This window comes from Bombina bombina, chromosome 7 (assembly GCF_027579735.1).
Source record: "Bombina bombina isolate aBomBom1 chromosome 7, aBomBom1.pri, whole genome shotgun sequence".
Taxonomy (NCBI): Eukaryota; Metazoa; Chordata; class Amphibia; order Anura; family Bombinatoridae; genus Bombina; species Bombina bombina.
This window is the reverse complement of record NC_069505.1, coordinates 193,548,354-193,574,745: the sequence shown is the minus strand read 5'-3', so window position 1 is coordinate 193,574,745 and position 26,392 is coordinate 193,548,354. Positions and strand designations below refer to the sequence as shown.

The following is a 26,392-nucleotide window of genomic DNA, read 5'->3' as shown; positions in this document are numbered from 1 at the left end:
TACGTTACTGTCTGTATAAATGATACAGTAAGTGACAGTGACTGTGTGTGATCATATACGTTGCTGTCTGTATAAATGATACAGTAAGTGACAGTGACTGTGTGTAATCATATACGTTACTGTCTGTATAAATGATACAGTAAGTGACAGTGACTGTGTGTGATCATATACGTTACTGTCTGTATAAATGATACAGTAAGTGACAGTGACTGTGTGTGATCATATACGTTACTGTCTGTATAAATTATACAGTAAGTGACAGTGACTGTGTGTGATCATATACGTTACTGTCTGTATAAATGATACAGTAAGTGACAGTGACTGTGTGTGATCATATACGTTACTGTCTGTATAAATGATACAGTAACTGACAGTGCCTGTGTGTGATCATATACCTTACTGTCTGTATAAATGATACAGTAAGTGACAGTGCCTGTGTGTGATCATATACGTTACTGTCTGTATAAATGATACAGTAAGTGACAGTGACTGTGTGTGATCATATACGTTACTGTCTGTATAAATGATACAGTAAGTGACAGTGACTGTGTGTGATCATATACGTTACTGTCTGTATAAATGATACAGTAAGTGACAGTGCCTGTGTGTGATCATATACGTTACTGTCTGTATAAATGATACAGTAAGTGACAGTGCCTGTGTGTGATCATATACGTTGCTGTCTGTATAAATGATACAGTAAGTGACAGTGACTGTGTGTGATCATATACGTTGCTGTCTGTATAAATGATACAGTAAGTGACAGTGACTGTGTGTGATCATATACGTTACTGTCTGTATAAATGATACAGTAAGTGACAGTGACTGTGTGTGATCATATACGTTACTGTCTGTATAAATGATACAGTAAGTGACAGTGACTGTGTGTGATCATATACGTTACTGTCTGTATAAATGATACAGTAATTGACAGTTACTGTGTGTGATCATATACGTTACTGTCTGTATAAATGATACAGTAAGTGACAGTGACTGTGTGTGATCATATACGTTACTGTCTGTATAAATGATACAGTAAGTGACAGTGACTGTGTGATCATATACGTTACTGTCTGTATAAATGATACAGTAAGTGACAGTGACTGTGTGTGATTATATACGTTACTGTCTGTATAAATGATACAGTAAGTGACAGTGCCTGTGTGTGATCATATACGTTACTGTCTGTATAAATGATACAGTAAGTGACAGTGCCTGTGTGTGATCATATACGTTACTGTCTGTATAAATGATACAGTAAGTGACAGTGACTGTGTGTGATCATATACGTTACTGTCTGTATAAATGATACAGTAAGTGACAGTGACTGTGTGTGATCATATACGTTACTGTCTGTATAAATGATACAGTAAGTGACAGTGCCTGTGTGTGATCATATACGTTACTGTCTGTATAAATGATACAGTAAGTGACAGTGCCTGTGTGTGATCATATACGTTACTGTCTGTATAAATGATACAGTAAGTGACAGTGACTGTGTGTGATCATATACATTGCTGTCTGTATAAATGATACAGTAAGTGACAGTGACTGTGTGTGATCATATACGTTACTTTCTGTATAAATGATACAGTAAGTGACAGTGACTGTGTGTGATCATATACGTTACTGTCTGTATAAATGATACAGTAAGTGACAGTGACTGTGTGTGATCATATACATTATTGTCTGTATAAATGATACAGTAATTGACAGTGACTGTGTGTGATCATATACGTTACTGTCTGTATAAATGATACAGTAAGTGACAGTGACTGTGTGTGATCATATACGTTACTGTCTGTAAAAATGATACAGTAAGTGACAGTGACTGTGTGTGATCATATACGTTACTGTCTGTATAAATGATACAGTAAGTGACAGTGACTGTGTGTGATTATATACGTTACTGTCTGTATAAATGATACAGTAAGTGACAGTGACTGTGTGTGTGATCATATACATCACTGTTTGTATAAATGATAAAGTAAGTGACAGTGACTGTGTGTGATCATATATGTTACTGTCTGTATAAATGATACAGTAAGTGACAGTGCCTGTGTGTGATCATATACGTTACTGTCTGTATAAATGATACAGTAAGTGACAGTGACTGTGTGTGATCATATACGTCACTGTTTGTATAAATGATAAAGTAAGTGACAGTGCCTGTGTGTGATCAAATACGTTACTATCTGTATTAATGATATAGTGACAGTGCCTGTGTGTGATCATATACATTACTGTTTGTTTAAATGATACAGTAAGTGACAGTGCCTGTGTGTGATCATATACGTTACTGTCTGTATAAATGATACAGTAAGTGAAAGTGACTGTGTGATCATATACGTCACTGTTTGTATAAGTGATAAAGTAAGTGACAGTGTCTGTGGGTGATCATATACGTTACTGTCTGTATAAATGATACAGTAAGTGATAGTGACTGTGTGATCATATACGTCACTGTTTGTATAAGTGATAAAGTAAGTGACAGTGCCTGTGTGTGATCATAAACTTCACTGTCTGTATTGATACATTAAGTATCACATGGTGCTTCAGTTCCAAGTGATGCATTTTAATGTTTATTTAACTTTTTGGTTGCAGGAGAGCACTGCCTCATATGCAGTAACATCTTGTAACCATTTCATTAATAAAGGCCCTGCACATCTGATGAATAAGCACATGTGAGATTGCTGTCTCGGACATGCAGCATCTAAGTGCTCATACAAACCACTTCTGATCTGACAGACAAACCAGCTCCCCTCCCAGCATCCACCAAACAGGAATGTATTGGGAAGCGGGAGTTGCAACATCTGGAAACTGTACAACACGCGTTTCACGCTGTGATTGGAAACAAATCCCTTATCTGGAAATATCAGTGAATGGGCCAAAACCCCTGACCAGTAGAAATGGGTGTTTCCATACAAGTTAATCAGTTTATTGTGATTATGAACGCTCCTGAATTGGCAAATCAGTGTAGTGTGAGGCTTGTATACCCAGTCACACAGAGGGCAGCACTATGAGCCTTGCTGTCACATTATACAGCAACTAAACCGGTGCCTCAGCCAGCACCCAGATATTTTAGCTTCCATTCAATTGTATTATGTCGGTTCCTTTCCTTGCTGCCTTACACAATTTAGTAAAGGCCAATAAATTGTAGAAGTAGCAAACCAGAGGTTAACTCTCCAAGATGTGACAAACACAACAAAAACAAATCAGAGACATGGCTGGAAGGTCTGTTATTCAGTGTGGTCAAAAATAAGAAAGAGTTGTTCAGAGGAAGTTGTATGTAATTTTTAAAAAAGGGCACTGCAATATATCGCACATCAGTGTTTCTTTTGAAACCAAAGGGTTAACAGGAAGATGCATAAACTGTTAAAAGCTGAACAACATATTAATGTCATTAAGGGGAGAGGGGCAGGGAAATAGCTTTGGTATTATGTGGAACGTCCCTGAGAAGCTAAACATCTGTCTTTCATTTGAACAGAGAGGGTCCCAAGAGGCAGCGTCTAAAGGCGGGAATTCAGTCTGAGCCCGTCCAGCTTTTCCATTTCATTATTCAGTGGCTCCAGCATGTAAAACCTGGTTTTATAGAAACTCTGTCATCACCTAAAGTTTTTAAAAGTGATCTTCTGGACCTTTATAGCTCCCACTGTGTTGATGGGTGAAAAATGTTTTGCAAACTGGTTTATTAGTGTAAAACCAGAAGCAGTTTCACTTTGCATAGGAAGTACAGCCATAGCTAATGCAACAGCCACCTAATCTTGGTCTGGAGTCTATTTCGTTTGAATTTGAAACCAGCTTTATTTCTTTTTTTAATCAGTTTCAGACCAATACAAAGAGTTTCCGTTTGCATAAAAAACAGATGAAATAGTAAAGAACTAACTGTGATATCTGTTAAACCATAGACAACAAGAACTAAAAGTCTTGCTGCTGTCACAGCGTTTATCATGACCTTCACATAGGAAAAGCGACAAAAATATATGGCAGCTATTTAGTTCTGCATTCATGAGATGTGCAATATGTTTAAAATCAATTTTTCACTTTGCCACATATATTAATTTTTATTACGAGCGAAAACCCAACAGGCACAAAAAGTTAAACTTGGAATATCTCATAGACATACCATACTCGCGAACTAATGTTTATTTATGTGTATATAGGTCTGTAAATACATATATAAACACATAAATACACATGTACACACATATAAACATACATATAAACACATAAATACACATGTACACACATATAAACATACATATATACACATATATACATCTTTCTAACACCTCAGACCTCTTTTATGCAATTATTTAAAAATATTTTTTTTATCAGGCAGTGTTATTATGAGTGTAACTGTACATTTAAATGTATGTTTGATATTTTTTGTGCAACTTTTTTGTCTCGCGTAATAGTTTACCAGAGCTCTGAAGTTGCGCTAACCTGATACTCGCTAAATTTGACTGCGCTCAAGTGGACACGTTTACTTTCAACTCATAGGGGCATATTTATCAACCTTCAGGTTTGCCGGAAACAGAAGTTATGAAGCAGCGGTCTAAAGACCGCTGCTCCATAACCTTTCCGCCTGCTCTGAGGCAGCGGACAGAAATCAACCAGATCGAATATGATCGGTTGATTGACACCCTCTGCTAGCGGATGATTGGCTGCGAATCTGCAGGGGGTGGTATTGCAATGATAAATGCCGATATCGTATGCTGTCGGCATTTAACGATGCGCAGCGGACATGATCCCCAATATCGGATCATGTCCACTCGCACATTAATAAATAGGCCTCACAATACTCACTCTATTTCTGTCACGTGCAAAGGTCCCCAAAATACCCCATATCGCTTGCGCGCTACAGTTAGCACACCACTTGTAATCTAGGCATCATATAGTTTAAATGTGACATTTTTAAAATTGTATTCAACAATATACTGTTTTATTAACATGTGAAGCGAAAAAAACACCCTACTGAGGCGCAAACCCGATATTCTCAAGTGCGCTAATCCAACATAAAAATATGAATATTTCACATTCCAATGTTCTTCACATAAAAGAATATGTTCCATTTATTCTTAAAGACATAATTCTATATATATCTGATGGTATTTTGGTACATTATATATCTATAGATGATAATGTATAAGTATAGATATATACAAAGATATATATATATATAGGAATCTCTATTCATAAACACAAAGAACATATTTTGCTATATGCAGAACATTGGAATGTGAAATGTTTACAGTAAATACATAGTTAAAATCTTTATTAAATATGAATATTGCATAAGTATGTTTTTACATTTTTTCATCTACTTGACAGCAAAAGGCACTAATGCACATATATATATATATATATATATATATATATATATATATATATATATATATATATATGTCTAAATATGTATACATTTGTATGTATGTGCTTGTATGTGTATATAAATACATATGTACATACATATAAGGGTTATATATATATATATATATATATATATATATATATTTAACATATATATGTCTAATCTCTATGTTAAAGCCCTTTGCATGCCTTTTTCTAACACTTGAGATCTCATACCTTTGAGCCCTTCTAACGTTTTTGTGCAATTTAAAAACATTTTTTTTTTATCAGATAGTGTTATTATGAGTGTAACTTTACTTTGTAATGTATTTCTGATGTGTTCTGTGAAACAGTTAACCAGAGTGCCAAGGATGCGGTTTATCATTCTAGTCTAAATCGCGATTGCGCTCATGAGTTCGAGTTTACTTTCAACTTGCAATACAAGCGCTAAACCCGACACACGTAAACACCCGTGATAAACCCCTTTTCACTTGCACGTTACTGTTAGCGCTGCACTCATTATTTAGCCCTAAATGGACAAAACACGCACCAGCGGGTACCAGGTGCTGAATGTGAATGTCAGACTACTGAACATGTGCTTTGTGATTGAATACGGGTGTGGAATTGCGCCCATACAGCAATAGAGGAGGTTTTCTTAAAAAGATTAAGATAAATATATACACATTAAAGGCAAAGGGGCCTATTTATTAAAGGTCTTGCGGACCTGATCCGACAGTGCGGATCAGGTCCGCAAGACCTCGCTGAATGCGGAGAGCAATACGCTCTCCGCATTTAACATTGCACCAGCAGCTCACAAGAGCTGCTGGTGCAACGCCGCCCCCTGCTGACTCGCAGCCAATCGGCCGCCAGCAGGGAGGTGTCAATCAACCCGTTCGTACTCGATCATAACTGCTGTTTCTGGGGAGTCTGAAAACTCGCCAGAAACACGGGCCCACAAGCTTCGTTCGGAACTTGATAAATGGGCCCCACAGTCTGAGTTGTCCTTACACCATATGTAGCTTAAATTGGCACGAGAGTCACAATTAAACTTCTTTAATCAAACAGAGCAGCAACTTTATAAACGTTTACAGTTTTCTTCTGTTATCAGATTTACCCATTTCTCTCGGACACCTTTGTTTAAACTTAGCTCCTTCCCATGCAAGCATACTGAGGTAGGCTCAGGGGCATGCATGTGATATCTGCACTATATGTAGAACATTGTTACAACCTTATTGCTGCCATACAGGGCACAAGATACGTGCACACTCCTGAGCATACCTCAGTATCCTTTAATGGAAGTTTCAACAAAGGAAACCAAGAGAAAGATTACTAATTTCACTGTTTATTGTACACTCTGAGTCATGAGAGTCTATTTAACTGTGTTTAAGCAATATATTTATAGCATGTTTTAAATAGGACAGGCTGTAAGACTGTCAGAAAGTTAACAACCAGTATATGATGTATGTGTGTGAGTTCAGTGCATGGGAAATTATGGCAGCTGTGCTAAGAGGTACATGGGCCCTGGGTGAACACTGAAGCATTTCAGTAATTTGAGAAAACAATAATTTGCATCTTTTTATCCTTTCCTTTAGTGCTAGAGCTCAGTTTTACTAACCTCTCATTTACTCCTTATGCAGTTGTGGTAAAAAGAAGAAGCTGGTGATTAATGGCAAGAAGGCATCTCTTGAGGATGGGGGCATGATGGACCATAACGGTGACACTGCCAAATCACAGGAGATGGTTCATTTGGTGAACCGAGATCCAGCAATTGACCCATATGCTCAGAATAACACAAACCCAGAAGATTCAAGAAATATGAGGGACGTTGACATGAAAATTGGGGTCTAGATTGTTTTGGGACACTGAGACATATGTTGAGGAACCCCCAGAGATTGACCATGGAGTTATATTGAACTTGGAGGTGTCAGGACCCAATGACCACCGAATAGGACCCAAAGCCACTTGTGTTTGTCATTTTATATCTGGGCACATATGTCTCTCACCTCAGTGATGTTGCAGGCTATAAGGACCCTGTAGGGGGTTTTACGAAAGTGCATTAGGAGTTGGGGGGAGGGGAGAGGTTGGACAAATCATAAATGTAGAAATAAGTCCCAATAACAGCTCACATCTTGTCTCAGCGACCATCTGTAGAAGTATTTCTCCTCTAAGCAATCACACTTTATGTTTTTATCTTTTTGTAATTAATCTCTAAATTATTACTTACTACATTCTCAGGTAAATATGGGGTTTAATGAATCTGTCATAATCAAGTGCCCACATGTTAATGGGCAACGCATCATCAAATGATGCATCTGAAGCATCTGGGAAAGGGTAGAGCACATAAATCTGTTCCTACAGTCTTTAGGATCTAAAAATAATCAGGGAGAATTATCCCTTCTTAAGCACAGCCAAGTCTTATGAATGTAACAAGTAGTTGTACTGAGTAATATGAACCAAGTAACAGCCCACAGCAGAATACACCATCCTTTACCCTCACGTCTGTAGGGGACTCATGTCTGTAAGGGACTCACGTCTCTAGGGGACTCATGTCTGTAAGGCACTCATGTCTGTAGGGGACTCACGTCTGTAGGGGACTCATGTCTGTAAGGGACTCATGACTGTGGGACTTATGTCTGTAGGGAACTCACGTCTGCAGGGGACTTATGTTTATAGGGGATTCACATCTGTGGGGGACTTATATATGTGGGGACTCACGTCTTTAGGGGACTTATGTATGTGGAGACTCATGTCTGTGGGGACTCACGTGTGTAGGGGACTCACATCTATAGGGACCCATGTCTGTAGAGGACTCATTTCTGTGGGGACTCATGTCTGCAGGGACTAAGTATATCGCCAACCATCTTGGCTAAAGTTTAGGCACAATCAATCAATTTGGACTAATCACAGTTACTCCCGTTAGCTTTGTATTAACAGATATGGAACTGTGTATTCCTAGGCTGCATTTGGATTTTGTTTCCAGCTTTTTCACATTTTTTACATTTGTTATTTTTAGGTCTATAGGAAAGCCAAAATTTTCATTTGTAATGTGGCCTTTTCCATTAGGCGACTATACTGGGAATGAAGCCCTAGGACGCTACTTTGTCTTTTCACTGCTTGCGTCTATCCAGTCACTGTGCGTTTGCTTGATGCATTGACTGCCGCAGAGAATAATATCTTTGGTGGATGTCCTTCTTTATAGGTTACCTGCTTTTGGTTTATCCCTGGTACAGTTGCCAATGTTAGGGTAATAATATAGTATGAGAAGAAGAAACACAAATCGTTTATTGACCTTCTGGCTCTACAAATGAATGCAAGCCGGGAATACTGTCAGGTTGTGGGTTCTAGAGTATTTGTGTAAATGCACAGTTAGCCCAATTTATGCCCAGAACATGTCTGCTGCATGCTCATCTGTAACCAATGGATTAAAAGATGTAGATGACAATATTTTGTATATAGATACTGATGTATGTAGGCTGATATGCCAAAACTGGTTAAGAGTGGTGTGTGTCTACTGTATGTTGGGGAACTAGAATAAAACATTTACTGGGGATTTATTGGTTACTTTTGTTCCCAGTAATCAGAAAGTGCAATTACTGTTTAATTTGTGCCATTCTGTAAACAGTTTGGGGTATAGGAACTAGCGAACAAATTCATTTGACAAGAACGTTTTTCCCAAATAAAGAAGCGATTGTTATGTGCTGTAAAATAGTCCCTGAGTATCTCTTCTGCGTCATATCTCCTGACTTGTTTTGTGCTGGGTGATATCAAGTGATTGATCTAAAATTCCTGTCCGGATACTGATCGCTATTACTTAGTATTACTTAGTATATGTATAGGTCAGTAACAACATATCACGTGACGTGACCTATACATATGCTTCTGTGTGTCCTTCAGAACATGGGCACTTTTGTCATCCCCATAATAAAAAGGTCCAGGCAGTTGGAACAACAGTCATATTGCGATAGAACATTCTGTACCCCCAGGCAGAAAGCAGAGATGTAACCTGAAAACAATGGTTCTGCCAACTCTTGCTGCAGCACTCAATTATTTTATATAACACTTAGAAGTCAACAAAAGAAATCTCTTACCAGCTACATATTATTTTAGGAGCCATATAAGGGTTTCTGTACAAACAAATAAGTAGAAGATTCTAACATTGGAGTCAAGGGTACAGAAATAGTAGCTTTAACATCCTGCTGCCTTTTGACATGTGCCAAGCTGTGTTTTACCATGCCAATACTCAGTTATGGAAAATAAAAATATTGTCATAAATGGTAAATGATAGGTGGATTGACCTCACATCAGACCTGTGTTAATGAACGTCTAAACATAGATTTATAGGCAGAGTTCCCTGCCCTGATCCCCTGTGGTTAGGCCAGTGGCAGTTAAAGTGGGTGCTGGAGGGTTGTTATGGCCCCAATTAATTACTGTACACCCCAAATCTCGTAAGTGCATTATGAACATAAGAAAACAAACAAAAAGCGGCGCTTCAGGATTATTATTAACATGGCCAGTTCTATGCAGGGCAAGGAGAGGGGATAAAAGCTATAATATTAATAGCCTATAGTCAGTAAAAATCCATTAGAAAATATGTCATGGAAAAAAAACTTGCTGCAGCATTACAATTTAAGAATTGCTAAATTTGAAAAAATTTATACCTGTTGCTCGTCCCAGCCACGAGTTCCGTTATAATCAATGCAGCCACATCTATCCCCACCGTGAAAGATTCAGGATCACACCTTAAAGGGACAGTTTACTAAAATATTGTCTCCCCTTTAATTTATTCCCAATGATCCACTTTACCTGTTGGAGTGTATTCAATTATTTACAAGTATTTCCATTATCCATATATTGGCATTTTAAATAGTTGATTTAGCCTGTGGTATCCCCACCCATCCTGAAAGTTTTTGGCCTTAAGGCCAAGCTGTGTAAACACAGCCAGTAGAAGAAATTACACTCCCAGTGGAGTATAGAAAAGATAAGGTAATAAAATGTTAATTTTCCATTGTTCTCTACAAGTATTGGTGATTGGTTTACGACAGATATAAGATAAAAAAACATGTTTATATACACAATGTGATAAAGTAATGAGATCTGATTATACCTACAAGCTCAACCGATTTAATTAGGTTGTGGCCTTAAAACGCAAAATCAGCTAATTCATATACACAAATAAACCTTAAAAAGCAAATCTCATACATTTTATACTCTGCACTTGGTAAAAAAAGTAATTGGAAACACATTAAGGGAAAAACTATTTTTAGTATACTGTCCCTTTAAGGTTTAAAAACAAATAAAACAACAAATTTTGTCTATAAAAAAATTAAACACAAAGGGCTCGATTTATCAAGCGTCGGTGGACAGGGGCGTATATATGCGCCCCTGTACGCCACAGCTCACCTCTGGCAGACAGAACTCCATTGGCGGATTTCAGCATTGCACAAGATTGCTATTTTGTGCTCTTGTGCAATGCTGCCCACCCACAGCCAATCACTAGCGACAGGAGCTGTCAATATCCCCGGTTGGAGAGTTAGGGAAGCAGCAGTCTGATGACCACTGCTTCATAAATACATACTGCTGGTTCTCTTATGAGAACCTGCTGTGGAATAGCAGGAGGCTTGATAAATCGAGCTCTAAGAGATACACAAAATAAAAGCTTAAAACAGTTTAAAAGAAATAAAACAAAGCAACAACAAGGGAAACACCACTGTGAGATAAGATATACAGGGCTAGATTACAAGTGGAGCGCTAAATTATTGGGCCTCTAGTGAGACTAATTGTAAAATATTTGTCTGTTTGTTATGGTAATGTAAACATTTACATACACAGTTCTGCAAGTGGGCTTCCTACGTGTTACTGTTTTTCCTTATGCTAGTGGTTTCTATGTAATGTGTATCATGCACTGGGCACCGTACACATGTATAGGTGCTAATGGCTAGAATGAAAGATAAGTAAAGTAATGTCCAGTGGCTTTCCAATGTGACTTTACAGTGAGGCCCACGCCAGCCTCATGAGCTTCTATAACTCTAGTTCAAAGAAAAGAGAGTAGCTATCCCGTGCACAAACTGCCCGACGCTCTGATTCCTGTGTCCTTTATAAACCCAGTTTATAAACAGGAAGCAAAAGTGAGACAGGTTATACCAGTCAATATGTCCCTCCCTGATATCTCTAAGCAGAAACTAAACAAACACTTGTGTTTGTTACTTCCATAGACAGTGACCATTTCTGAATAATCACTCTGACTAACGTAAGGACACCAGCAGTGCACAACACTATGGAGAGATTTCAGAGTGCTGAAAGCCGTATTCATTTTGTCAGTTAAAGAGATCTTAGAACAATGTAATTATACACATAAAGGAGTGATTACTAAATAAATTTGTTATAGAAAAACTAGTCCATAAGGTCAATCAGTGTGTCAGAGCGTCATGCAGTGTGTCAGAGCATCACTTAGTGTGTCAGAGCATCCCTTAGTGTGTGAGAGCGTCACTTAGTGTGTGAGAGCATCATTCAGTGTGTCAGAGCATCACTTAGTGTGTCAGTGCGTAATTCAGTGTGTCAGAGCGTCATTCAGTGTGCCAGAGCTTCATTCAGTGTGTCAGAGCATCACTTAGTGTGTCAGAGCGTCATTTAGTGTGTGAGAGCGTCATTCAGTGTGTCAGAGCATCACTTAGTGTGTCAGAGCATCACTTAGTGTGTCAGAGCATCACTTAGTGTGTCAGAGCGTCATTTAGTGTGTCACAGCGTCATTTAGTGTGTGAGAGCGTCATTCAGTGTGTCAGAGCATCACTTAGTGTGTCAGAGCATCACTTAGTGTGTCAGAGCATCACTTAGTGTGTCAGAGCGTCATTTAGTGTGTGAGAGCGTCATTCAGTGTGTCAGAGCATCACTTAGTGTGTCAGAGCATCACTTAGTGTGTCAGAGCGTCATTCAGTGTGTCAGAGCATCACTTAGTGTGTCAGAGCATCACTTAGTGTGTGAGAGCGTCACTTAGTGTGTGAGAGCGTCATTCAGTGTGTCAGAGCATCACTTAGTGTGTCAGTGCGTAATTCAGTGTGTCAGAGCGTCATTCAGTGTGCCAGAGCTTCATTCAGTGTGTCAGAGCATCACTTAGTGTGTCAGAGCGTCATTCAGTGTGTCATAGCGTCATTCAGTGTGTCAGAGCATCACTTAGTGTGTCAGAGCATCACTTAGTGTGTCAGAGCGTCATTCAGTGTGTCAGAGCGTCATTCAGTGTGTAGGGATGGGCGAATGTGTTTATATTCGAATTCGAATGTTAGAACGAATGTTATCGTAGAAATTCAATTTACATAATCGAATGTTGAGAATAATGAATATTCTCAAAAACTCGATAATCTAATGCTATTTACAGTTTTCGACTGTCACTTTCAATTTTAAATGTTCATAATTAGATTGAATGTCCACATTCAAAATTTCGATTCAACAAATACTATTCAGAAGTTCAATAGTTCATGTGGTATGGAATTTAGTAAATTGATACATAATAGATACAAATATATCCATTCGAATGTTTCTATTTCGAATATTGCATAAATCGAATATTACATTTAAAGAAATCATTAGAAATACTATTACAAATATATAAATTCTAATTTTTCGAATTCGAATATTGCATAATTCGAATACATGAAATGAATGCTAGAATGTTGTAGAAACATTCAAAAATCAAAATGAACGAATGTGTTAAAATACGTTTCATTTTTCGAATGTTGCAAAACATTCGCCCATCCCTATCAGTATGTCAGGGCATCACTCAGTGTGTCAGGGTGTCACTCAATGTGTCAGAGCGTCACTCAATGTGTCAGAGCGTCACTCAATGTGTCAGAGCGTCACTCAGTGTGTCAGAGCATCACTCAGTGTGTCAGAGTGTCACTTAGTGTGTCAGAGCATCACTCAGTGTGTCAGTGTCACTTAGTGTATCAGGGTGACACTCAGTGTGTCAGAGCGCCACTTAGTATGTCAGGGTATCACTCAGTGTGTCACTTAGTGTATCAGGGTGTCACTCAGTGTGTCAGAGCGCCACTTAGTATGTCAGATGATCACTCAGTGTGTCATGGCGTCACTCAGTGTGTCAGAGCGCCACTTAGTATGTCAGGGTATCACTCAGTGTGTCAGAGCGCCACTTAGTATGTCAGATGATCACTCAGTGTGTCATGGCGTCACTCAGTGTGTCAGAGCGCCACTTAGTATGTCAGGGTATCACTCAGTGTGTCAAAGCGCCACTTAGTATGTCAGGGTATCACTCAGTGTGTCAGATCACCATTTAGTATGTCAGTTGATCACTCAGTGTGTCATGGCATCACTCAGTGTGTCATGGCATCACTCAGTGTGTCAGAGCGTCACTTAGTGTATCAGAGTGTCACTCAGTGTGTCAGAGCGTCACTCAATGTGTCAGAGTGTCACTTAGTGTGTCAGGATGACACTCAATGTGTCAGAGTGTCACTTAGTGTGTTAGAGTGTCACTTAGTGTGTCAGGGCATCACTCAGTGTGTCAGAGCGTCACTTAGTGTGTCAGTGTCACTCAGTGTGTCAGGGCATCATTCAGTGTGTCAGAGTGTCACTTAGTGTGTCAGAGCGTCACTTAGTGTGTTAGAGTGTCACTTAGTGTGTCAGGGCATCACTCAGTGTGTTAGAGCACCACTTAGTGTGTCAGGGTGTCATTTAGTTTACAATTTTAAAAGCAGCCGCTCCAAACTCACCATGTAGCATTCATAATCGGCTCCCACTGATGAAGTCAGACTCCATACAATCGATCATATGGCAGAAACAAAGAGACCGCACATGGGCAGGGTGCAGTGCCAGGATAAGCAGTGAACCAACTGCGAAAAATGAATAAAAGTAGAAAAGTCCAGCAGCACAGCAGTTGTTATTAAAACGAGAAGTTTATTACATCATACAACACAAGTTGACTGACGCGTTTTGCGCCCCTAATGGCGCTTCCTCATAGACTATAGTCTATGAGGAAGCGCCACTAGGGGGCACAAAACGCGTCAGACGAGTGGTCCATGTTCTGTACTTGTGTTGTCATTCAGTGTGTCAAAGCATCACTTAGTGTGTCAGGGTGTCACTCAGTGTGTCAGAGCGTCACTTAGTGTGTTAGGGTGTCATTCAGTGTGTCAGAGTGTCACTTAGTGTGTTAGGGTGTCACTCAGTGTGTCAAAGCATCACTTAGTGTGTCAGAGTGCCATTCAATGTGTCAGAACATTACTTAGTGTGTCAGAGCATCATTTAGTGTGTCAGGGCGTCACTCAGTGTGTCAGAGTGTCACTTAATGTGTCAGAGCATCACTTAGTGTGTCAGGGTATCACTTAGTGTGTCAGAGCATCACTTAGTGTGTTAGGGTGTCACTCAGTGTGTCAGGCCATCACTCAGTGTGTCTGACTGTCACTTAGTGTATCAGAGCATCACTCAGTGTGTCAGAGCGTCACTCAGTGTGTCAAAACGTCATTCAGTGTTTTAGGTTATCACTCAGTGTGTCAGAGCATCACTTAGTGTGACAACATCTGAATGCGCATGATCTCCGATCCCTCAGACCATCATAAGTCTGTAACGGTTATCAAGACATGGGCTCGGGAATACTTTGAACAAGATAAAAAGTGACCAGCGCCAAATATAAAATAACACAAACTCCAACTAGTATTAGGGATCTTACTAATCCCTAAATGCAACAAAACAACTATAAAAAAAAGAAACTAGGGAGCGCTCCAAACGGAGCACTTTAGCTCCGTTTGGAGCGCTCCCTAGTTTCCTTTTTTATTATACTCGGGAATACTTTGGTAAACCTTTGTCAGTCAGCACCATTTGCCAGATGCAAGTTAAGGCTTTACTATACAAAGCAGAAGCCATACATCAACACTGTCCAGAAGCGCCGCCGACTTCACTGGGATCGGTCTCATCTGAGATGGACAGGAGATTGTAGGAGCAAGGTGCTGCAGTATATAATATTGTTATAATTGTTAGGGCATCAATATTATGGCAAGTGGTATAGCTAAGGTTTAAGTGTATTTAATTTGTGACTGTTTATTTATGTATTGCCCATAGATAAGTCAGTTCAGCTGAATTACTGGCACTGATACTATGTCTGTATAATTCCCATGCATGTTACAGACATTATTCTGTAATCTACATTATCTCTAACAGTGACAATAAAGCCACAGACATCCCTGGAACACAAACATTATCATTTTATTACACTGGGGACAGACATTTATTTCAGACAAAGCTCTCACTTTAATTTGTCTGAGTAGTTCTTCCCCACAGTGAGTCCATCTGATCTTCAGAACAAGGTCCAGTCATTCTGTGTCAGGGTATCACTCAGTGTGTCAGAGCGTCACTAAGTGTGTCAAAGCGTCACTCAGTGTATCAGTGTCACATAGTGTTTCAGGATGTCACTCAGTGTGTCATAACATCACTTAGTTTGTCAGAGCATCACTTAGTGTGTCAGGTCGTCACTCAGTGTGTTAGAGCGCCGCCGCCACTTAGGATCTCAGGGTGTCACTCAGTGTGTCAGGGCATCACTTAGTGTTTCAGGGCATCACTCAGTGTGTCAGAGCATAACTCAGTGTGTCAGAGCAGCACTTAGTGTGTAGGAGCGTCACTCAGTGTGTCAGAGTGTCACTTAGTGTGTCAGGTTAACACTCAGTGTGTTAGAGCATCACTTATTGTGTCAGAGCATAACTCAGTGTGTCAGAGCAGCACTTAGTGTGTAGGAGCGTCACTCAGTGTGTCAGAGTGTCACTTAGTGTGTCAGGTTAACACTCAGTGTGTTAGAGCATCACTTAATGTGTCAGGGCATCACTCAGTGTGTCAGAGTGTCACTTAGTGTGTCAGGTTAACACTCAGTGTGTTAGAGCATCACTTATTGTGTCAGGGCATCACTCAGTGTGTCAGAGTGTCACTTAGTGTATCAGGGTGTCACTCAGTGTGTCAGGGCATCACTTATTGTGTCAGAGCATCACTTAGTGTGTGAGAGCATCACTTAGTGTGTCAGAGCATCACTTAGTGTGTCAGTGTGTCACTTAGTGTATCAGGGCATCACTCAGTGTGTCAGAGCATCACTCAGTGTGTCAGAGCATCATTAAGTGTGTCAGGTTATCACTCAGTGTGTCAGAGCATCACTCAGTGTTTCAGGGCATCACTCAGTGTGTCAAATTGTCACTTAGTGTGTCAGGGTGACACTCAGTTTGTCAGAGTGTCACTTAGTGTATCAGGGCATCACTCAGTGTGTCAGAGCATCATTAAGTGTTTCAGGTTATCACTCAGTGTGTCAGAGTGTCACTTAGTGTGTCAGAGCATCACTCAGTGTTTCAGGGCATCACTCAGTGTGTCAGAGCATAACTCAGTGTGTCAGAGCAGCACTTAGTGTGTAGGAGCGTCACTCAGTGTGTCAGAGTGTCACTTAGTGTGTCAGGTTAACACTCAGTGTGTTAGAGCATCACTTAATGTGTCAGGGCATCACTCAGTGTGTCAGAGTGTCACTTAGTGTATCAGGGCGTCACTCAGTGTGTCAGGGCATCACTTATTGTGTCAGAGCATCACTTAGTGTGTGAGAGCATCACTTAGTGTGTCAGGGCATCACTCAGTGTGTCAGAGTGTCACTTAGTGTATCAGGGCATCACTCAGTGTGTCAGAGCATCACTCAGTGTGTCAGAGCATCATTAAGTGTGTCAGGTTATCACTCAGTGTGTCAGAGCATCATTCAGTGTTTCAGGGCATCACTCAGTGTGTCAAATTGTCACTTAGTAATGTCAGGGTGACACTCAGTTTGTCAGAGTGTCACTTAGTGTATCAGGGCATCACTCAGTGTGTCAGAGCATCATTAAGTGTTTCAGGTTATCACTCAGTGTGTCAGAGTGTCACTTAGTGTGTCAGAGCATCACTCAGTGTTTCAGGGCATCACTCAGTGTGTCAAATTGTCACTTAGTGTATCAGGGCATCACTCAGTGGGTCAGAGCATCACTCAGTGTGTCAGAGCATCATTAAGTGTGTCAGGTTATCACTCAGTGTGTCAGAGCATCACTTAGTGTGTCAGAGCATCACTCAGTGTTTCAGGGCGTCACTCAGTGTGTCAAATTGTCACTTAGTTTGTCAGGGTGACACTCAGTTTGTCAGAGCCTCACTCAGTGTTTCAGAGCATCACTCAGTGTGCTAGGGCCTCAGTGTGTCAAACCATCACTCAGTGTGTCAGGGCATCACACAGTCAGCGATGTGACAAGTTGAAATAAGAAGGTGATGTGAAACAGGTGAGGCAATCGTGTAATCATAGTATATAAGGAGCCTCCAAAAAGGCCTATTCCTTCAAGAGCAAGGATGGGTCGAGGTTCTTCAATCTGCCAACAGCTGCATCAGCGAATAATCCAACACTTTGAGAACAACATTCCCCAAAGACCAATCGGTAGGATTTTGGGAATTTCACCTTCTACAGTGCACAATATAATTAAAAGATTTAAGGAATCCGGTCAAACCTCAGTGTGTAAAGGGCAAGGCTGAAAACCACATCTGAATGCGCGTAATCTCCGATCCCTCAGACCATCATGAGTCTGTAACGGATATCATGACATGGGCTCAGGAATACTTTGGTAAACCTTTGTCAGTCAGCACCATTTGCCAGATGCAAGTTAAGGCTTTACTATACAAAGCAGAAGCCATACATCAACACTGTCCAGAAGCGGCGCCGACTTCTCTGGGATCGGTCTCATCTGAGATGGACAGGAGATTGTAGTAGCAAGGTGCTGCAGTATATAATATTGTTATAATGTTTACGGTATTGTGACTGATTGCCGGCTATCCCAACTGGGTAGCTCCACCAAGGATTGTCCAGTACCTGAAACCAGCCGCTATGTAGCGGAGAAAGTGATTTTAGCAGAAGCCCACACAAATAACTAGACAAACTAGCATGCAGGTGAAAACAGGAAGCAAACTTTATTAGGAAACACACACAACATTTTTAAGACAAACTGATCTTGATAAAAGTCTTATCAGTCTCTCAAATCTCCCGCCATTCCCGCCCCTCCAGACAGGCTGGCGCCACCATAGTGTCCATTGTTCCCCAGTGTCCAGGGGTACAGGGATGGTGCATTCGGGGTGATCTCGGGAGAGCCGCGGCACTTCCAGGGTGTTGTTGGAAAGCCCTTGATCCCCAGCTGATACAGTCCAAAAAGCACCCTGATCCATGGCTGGGGGCTGGAGCTATGGACGTCCAACCTTACACCAGGAAGGCCGCTGGAGACTAAGTGATGAGGGGGTGTCCAAAACCCTTGGTTCCCATGGGAGCTCCTCCCTGGCAATCACCCCACCTCTGGTCCTCCCCAAGAGGTATTAATTCCCAGAAGAGCGGAGCTCTGGGACAAAGGACTGCTGGAGCGACCTGGGTTAAAGAGAACCAGGGATCCGAGCTGATGAGGCTAGCCGGCGGTTCCGTGGGGCCGGCCAGCCGAAGGGCGGTCTGCTGAAGAGGGGGTGAGGTAGTAGGGGGAAGGGCTTTAACCCTTGCAGCCCGGTATCCATGAAAGCTCCCCCATTCCAGTTCGGCAGATCCGGCTAGATCCATACACGGGTCAGCCTGGGGCTGTCTGAGGAGCTTATGCCACTTCAGTCTGCCGGGAAAGTCCACCAGCATTCCCATTGCTTTTTCCCGGCCGGTACTGAATGTCAAAGTTAAAGGGCTGCAGGGCTAAACTCCACCGCAGCAATCTTCCATTGTCCCCAGAAACTCTGTTAAGCCATACAAGGGGGTTGTGGTCTGTGAGAATGGCGAAGGGTCTCCCATAGAGGTAGGGCTGTAGCTTCTTTAGGGCCCACACCAGGGCCAGACACTCTTTTTCCACCGCCGCATAGTCTACTTCTCTGGGCAACAACTTCCTACTGATGTAGGCTACAGGGTGGTCTTGTCCTTCTGTGTCCACCTGGCTTAACACTGCTCCCAACCCGAACATGAATGCATCTGTGCGGACACAAAACATTTGGTGGGATTAGGAGCGGCCAGGACTGGAGCAGAGATTACTGCAGATTTAAGGCTCTGGAAGACAGTTTCGCACTCCGGGGACCACAGGACCTGTCGGGGCAGCCGTTTACGGGTCAGGTCAGTCAGGGGTTTGGCTAGGGCACTGTAATTGGGGACAAATTTCTGGTAATAACCTGCGGTTCCTAGGAAAGCTAGAACATGGGTTTTGGTCCTGGGAGTGGGCCAGTTTGCCACTACCTCATCCTTAGCCGGCTCTGGCCACTGCTTTCCGCAGCCCACTTGGTGGCCCGATGGTGCATTTGTCAAGGTCAGTCCGGCGGCTCGGAGGCGATCTAAAACGATGCCTAGGTGGACCAAATGGTCCTCCCAGGTGTCACTATAAATGGCAATGTCATCCAGGTATGCGCAGGCATAGTCCTGGAGGCCATCCAGAAGGCGATCCACCATCTTTGGAAGGTAGCTGGAGCGTTCTTCATACCAAACTACATGACCTTAAACTGGTCGAAGGGTGTGATGAAGGCAGACTTGGGGACAGACTCAGGATCTAAAGGGATCTGCCAGTATCCCTTGCAGAGGTCGAGGGTGGTCAGGAAGTGGCCGCAGGTGATTCTGTCTAATAGGTCATCTACTCGGGACATAGGGTAGGCATCAGTGGTGGTTCTGTCATTGAGCTTACGGTAGTCAATGCAGAACCGGGTAGTCCCATCCTTCTTAAGTACCAGCACCACCGGGGAGACCCAGGGACTGTTGGATGGCTCAACAACACCTAGGTCCAACATTCCCTGGAGCTCACGGTGCATACTGTCCCTGACTGCCTCTGGGACCTTGTATGCTGCCTGTCATAGGGGAGCCTGTCCCGGGGTCTCCACTCGGTGTATGGCCGCTGTGGTTTACCCAGGGACAGTAGAGAACATATCTCGCCTGTTCTCTAGGAGTTGCCGAACTTGCTTCCTCTGTCCAGTCCCTAACCTCTCATCTAGGGGTATGTCGGCTACTTCTTGGGGGGTCTAACTTTGCCCGGGGAGCTCCAGCATGGGAAGACTCTCAGTCCTCCAACGCCGGAGCACAGATCCTTGGCCCTTTCTATATATGCCTTTAACATGTTCACATGAAAGGTGCGGCAGACCCGGTCATCTGAGCATTTGGCTACCAGGTAGGTGGTTTCATTCAGTTGTTCTACCATCCGGTAAGGTCCCTGCCAGGAGGCCTGCAGCTTGTTAGTTTTGACAGGCTTCAAGGCGAGGACCTTCTACCCTACTGCTAGGGTCCAGGTACAAGCATTTCGGTCGTTCCATTGTTTCTCTTTACATTGGGCGACCTGAAGTTTCTCTCGCACCCAGTCGGCGAGATCCTTTAGTCGGTCCCTGAGTTGGAGAAAGTACTCCACAACGGAGTGTTCTTCCCCTTCTGCAGTCCCTTCCCAGTGGGCTCTCACTAAGTCAAGGGGTCCTCTTATCTTTCGGCCATACACTAACTCAAAGGGGGAGAAGCCTGTGGATTCCTGGAGCACCTCTCGGTATGCAAAGAGGAGGTGCGGCAGGAGTTTTCCCAGTCCTGGTGAGTGGCCGAGAATGTCCTAAGCAGCTGCGTTAGGGTCCCATTGAACCACTCACATAGCCCATTTGTCTGGGGATGATATGGGGCACTGTGCAGGAGATTGATTCTGCACAATCTCCATAACTGCCGGGTGATTTCCGCAGTGAACTGTGTTCCCTGGTCGGAGATCACTTCCCGGGGGAAGCCTACCTTGGTGAATATCCGGAGCATTGCATCAGCTACTGTCTCCGCCTGGATATTAGCCAAAGGAATTGCCTCCGGGTATCGAGTGGCATAGTCCACTACTTTAAGTATGCACCTTTTTCCTGAGGGGCTGGGTCGAGCTAAATGGACCCACTATGTCTACGGCAACCCTGCTAAAGGGTTCATAAATAATAGAGAGGGGGTGCAGGGGGGCTTTAGTATGGTCCCCAGTCTTCCCTGCTTTCTGGCACACTTTGCAAGACTTACAGTAGTCTCTAATATCTGCTGTAACCCCTGGCCAGAAAAAGGAAAAAGGTTTGGATCAGGCGGTGGTGGGTCCTGGATTTTCCTAAATGTCCAGCTAGGAGAATATCATGCCCTATCCGCAGTAGGTCAGACCAAAACTTTTTCGGTACAACCAGATGACATTTGGGCACCGGCTCTTTTCTCCTCTTGGAGATCAGGTACAGGAGCCCTCTTTTCCACTGGAAACATTCCTCCCCTGGGCCCTGGGGGTCCGTACCTACTCAGTCTCGATAAGGGGCTAAGGTCAAGTCGCTCAAGGTCTCCTGGGCAAAGTTGGAGGTGGTCGCCCAGGAGGGTTGGTCAGGGGGTAGGGTTGGATTCGGAGGGGAAGGTCGGGGCAAAGTAGTAGTCAGGGTGGAATGTCAGGGTACGTTAGGAGTCGGGGCAGAATGTCTCACCTGGGTCCCCAGATCTGGCGTGGTGGCTTGGTGCCTGGCCTGCTAGTGTGGTCACTGGGCAGGTATCCGGGGAGTTATTCCCCACAAAGGCGGAGGCAAGGTGGCCGAGGTCATTTCCCTACAAGACCTCGGCAGGTAGCTGTTGCATGACGCCCACCTCCACATCACGGGAGCCGGCTCCCCATTTCAGGTGCACCCAGGCTGTGGGTGTAATGCTCGTGGGATACTCCTCTATCAGACCAAACTCGGCCAGTAGTCTTGTTATCCTTGCGTTTAGTCGGAAAGATAGGGAATATCCCAGAGCAGAGAAAGTTAGCAGGATGAGGAAAGCAGCACCCACCACAGGCAGGGTAGTCTTCAGCGGCAACCACTAGAATGGTCAGGCAGGCAGGGTTTGGCAGCGGTAAAGCAGTCCAAGGGCAAACCACTAGAATGATCAGGCAGGCAGGGTTTGGCAACGGTAAAGCAGTCCAAGGGGAAACCACTACAATGGTCAGGCAGGCAGGGTTTGGCAACAGAGAGGCAATCCAGAATAATAGGAGTTTATAGGCAGAGTAGTCAGGCAAGCAGAGTTCAGCAGCAGAGTATCAATCCAGCAATTTAGGGTTTTAACAGGTAGAGTAGTCAGACAAGCAGAGTTCAGCAGCAGTATACCAATCCAGCAATTCAGGGGTATAACAGGCAGAGTAAGCATACAGGCAGGGTTTAAACACAATAAGGCAATACAGCAGTAACGATCTATCACCCCAGGAGCACACAAAGTAACACCTATACTTGGGCAGTGATAGATCATTTTGAATAGGCTTACATAGGCGCAGGATTCGCGCCACAGACGTCCGGACCAGCATCAGTGAGAGAGGAGCATGCAGCAATGACGTCAGCGCCGCACGCATCATGACCCGACACAGCCCCTGGCAACGAGCAGGGAAGGAGATGCTGCGCCCCTAGCAATGGCTAGAGCGGTGCGGCGTGACAGTGGGGATCTCCAATATGGCACCTTCAGCCACCCGAACAGCAAGGGTCTTCCCTGTTCGGCCAGAGGTGGGGGCCAGGTGGGGTTGGATCAGGGAGACGGTGGCTCCAGTGTCCTTTAATCCCTGGGCTGCCTGCCCATTGACCCAGACATCCTGGCGATGGTGCTGATGGTTATCTTTGGTCACAAGGCTGACTTCATGCAGAACGCCAACTTCTTCATCTGCCCTTTCAGCATAGTTGGCAGGACCCACTGCATACAGGCAGTAGGCAGCCACTTGATAGGTCCTGGCTGGAGTGTTCCCCCACTGGGCCGATGAGGGGTTCCTAGGCTGCTGTGCTGAGGGATTTCTTGGCTGTGCCAGAGAGTACCGTAGGATGTGGCCGGGTTGCCCACACCCATAGCACCCCTGGGGATTGCTGGCCCTGGCCCTTGGAAATAGGGGCCGGCCGGGCCTGGGGCTGCCAAGGAGCCGCTGGGGGACGAGCCGGGGTTGAAGTAGAGTGGGTTGCTGCCTGGGGTTCTGGTGTGGTCTGGCATCAGTATATTGATCAGCCAGGGTGGCCGCTTGGTCAGCTGTGGTAGGCCGGCGATCATAGACCCATTCTCTGACCGCTGCTGAAACATAATTGTAGAAATGTTCCTAGGAAGAGCTGTGAAATTTCGGCCCCAGTGGTGGCTTTGCAGCCGGTGAGCCAAGAGGTGTCGCTGGAAAGCCCTTAGTCCCTAGCAGATACAGTCCAAAAAGCGCCCAGATCCATGGCTGGGGGCTGGAGCTATGGACGTTCAACCATACACCGGTAAGACCACTGGAGACTAGGTGATGAGGGGAAGTCCGAAACCCCCGGTTCCCATGGGAGCTCCTCCTTGGTAATCACCCCACCTCTGGTCCTCACCAAGAGGTAATAATTCCCAGGAGAGCAGAGCTCTGGGACAAAGGACCGCTGGAGCGACCTGGGTTAAAGAGGACCGGGGATTTGAGCTGATGCGGCCAGCCGGCAGGTTCCATGAGTTGGCCAGCCGAAGGGCGGTCTGTTAATAGAGCTCGAAAACCTGGTTCCCAATAGAGCTCACCTCTGGCAACTGGCCCACCTCTTGCCCTCCCCAAGGGGTACCAATCCCCAAAAAAGCGGAGCTCTTGGATAAGGGGCCTCTGAAGCGGCCAGAGGTAAAGTTTCCCGGAGGGTGCTGGATGCGGCGGCTGGCTGGTAGTTCCAGGAGCCCGGCCGGCCAGAGAGGGATAGGTCGGTCAGAGACCAGCTCTTTCAAGATCAGGTTCAACATACATTTCTCACAAAAGGGAAGGGTTTGGAGTTTGTGGTTGCTCTGAGGAGCCCAAAACCGCCAAGAAAGAGATTTAACCCTTGCAGTCCGTTATCCGTGACAGGTATCAATATTATGGCAAGTGATATAGCTACAGTTTAGGTGTTTTTAATATGTGACTGTTTGTTTATTTATGTATTGCCCATAGATAAGTCAGTTCAGCGGAATTACTGGCACTGATACTATGTCTGTATAATTCCCATGCACGTTACAGACATTATTCTGTAATCTACTTTATCTCTAACAGTGACAATAAAGCCACACACATCCCTGGAATACAAACATTATCATTTTATTAGACTGGGGATAGACATTTATTCCAGACAAAGCTCTCACTTTAATTTGTCTGAGTAGTTCTTCCCCACGGTGAGTCTGTCTGATCTTCAGAACAAGGTCCAGTCATTCTGTAGTAAAGCCTCTAATATACACATACGATTATTATCTCCCATCATAAAGCTGCAGAGACGCTACAAGTGTATAGGTGAGGAGGATGTCACACCTTGTGAGTCAGTGCATCATCCCCACCTGTGCAGCAGCAGGTAAATCACTGGGAGACACTGGTAACTGCACAAAAGGATAACTGTGCAGCTGGGGGTGGTGCAATTTACTGTTAGGTTTGTAGCTTCACCAGTTCCTATGTTATTCTATGTAACTTATTCACTAAAGCTCCCTCTTGCCTCTCCAGCTTCAACAGTTCCTATGTTATTTTATGTCACTGATTCGCTAAAGCTCCCTCCAGCCTCTCCAGCTTCACCAGTTCCTATGTTATTCTATGTAACTGATTCCTTAAAGCTCCCTCCTGCCTCTCCTGCTTCAACAGTTCCTATGTTATTCTATGTAACTGATTCATTAAAGCTCCCTCCTGCCTCTCCTGCTTCAACAGTTCCTATGTTATTCTATGTAACTGATTCTTTAAAGCTTCCACCAGCCTCTCAAGTTTTACTAGTTCCTATGTTATTCTATGTAACTGATTCACTAAAGCTCTCTCCAGCTTCTCCAGCTTCACCTGTTCCTATGTTATTCTATGTAACCGATTCACTAAAGCTCCCTCCAGCCTCTCCAGCTTCACCAGTTCCTATGTTATTCTATGCAACTGATTCATTAAAGCCCCCCGAGCCTCTCAAGCTTCACCTGTTCCTGTTATTCTATGTAACTGATTCACTAAAGCTCCCTCCAGCCTCTCCAGCTTCACCTGTTCCTATGTTATTCTATGTAACTGATTCACTAAAGCTCCCTCCAGCATCTCCAGCTTTATCAGTTCCTATGTTATTCTATGTAACTAATTCACTAAAGCTCTCTCCAGCCTTTCCGGCTTCACCAGTTCCTGTTATTCTATGTAACTGATTCCCTAAAGCTCCCTTCAGCCTCTCCAGCTTCACCAGTTTTTATGTTATTCTATGTAACGGATTCACTAAAGCTCCCTCCAGCCTCTCCAGTTTCACCAGTTCCAGGGCCGTCTTTAACACAGGGCAAAAAGGGCAGCTGCCCAGGGCCCTGTCTTTGTTGAGGGGCTCAAGAGTCCTAAAAAATCTTTTTTGGTTCATGTCAGACTGCTGATGTCATGTGACATGGGGGCACGCACAGTCAGTCCTAATACTGTCACAGTCAAAACTTATCTGCTTATATTTATTTGTGAGAAACTGTGCCTGACCGTGCCGGTGTCATGTGACATGCCAAGCTAGTGCAATGTGCTGTTTTAGATGTGCACTGTGCAGCACTGAATGCTAAGCCCTAACTCGGCATCCAGCCAATCCCACTGCATCAGAAAAGGTCCTGCTGGGGTTACCATGGTTACCAGGTAACTGCTCTGGTGGTGGGGTTTGTTTCTGGGTAGGGCTGACTATAAGCACATGCAGCAGAAAGCTGGAGTGGCAGGCACATGAGGATTTGAACACCTGTGTAACTGCACACACTGCTCTCTTCAGTCGTGAGGCTGTGTGGCTCATCTCACACTGTATCCATGCAGCCTTGGGCAGACAGCATCCAGTCTGCTGGTCCCATTAGCTCTGCTCTTTCTGCTGTGGCCCTAAGATCAACTAACTGAAGTTTGTTAGGGGAACAGGGCTTTGTAGAAAGGTGTCAGTGGGAAGAATAAGTGAGTGCACACACGCCCCTCCCCCATGCAGCATTGTCTAGTGCAGGGTTAGAGGGAACTTGTTCCTAGCAAAGAAGTGACATGTGCTGCTATGGCTGATGTATAGTGTCATGCTGATGCTTCACACATTAAGGTAAGGTTTATTTTTATAGTTTTTTTTCTCTCTTTCTCAGATTTTACAGCTTCCCATAGTTCTGCTGTTCCAGTCAGTAAATGTATATTTG

The 26,392-nt window shown here is 43.7% G+C and overlaps 1 protein-coding gene across 1 annotated transcript in view; it reads left to right on the top strand.

Annotated features, from left to right (window-relative positions):
• CD44 (CD44 molecule (Indian blood group)) overlaps positions 1-9,058 on the top strand; it is a 154,665-nt gene extending 145,607 nt beyond the window's left edge. Inside the window, exon 8 of the mRNA XM_053720526.1 lies at positions 6,990-9,058. Within this exon, the coding sequence (XP_053576501.1) occupies positions 6,990-7,200 (211 nt within the window). The 3' untranslated portion in view covers positions 7,201-9,058. The remainder of the gene's footprint in view (positions 1-6,989) is intronic.
• The last annotated feature ends 17,334 nt before the right edge of the window (positions 9,059-26,392 follow it).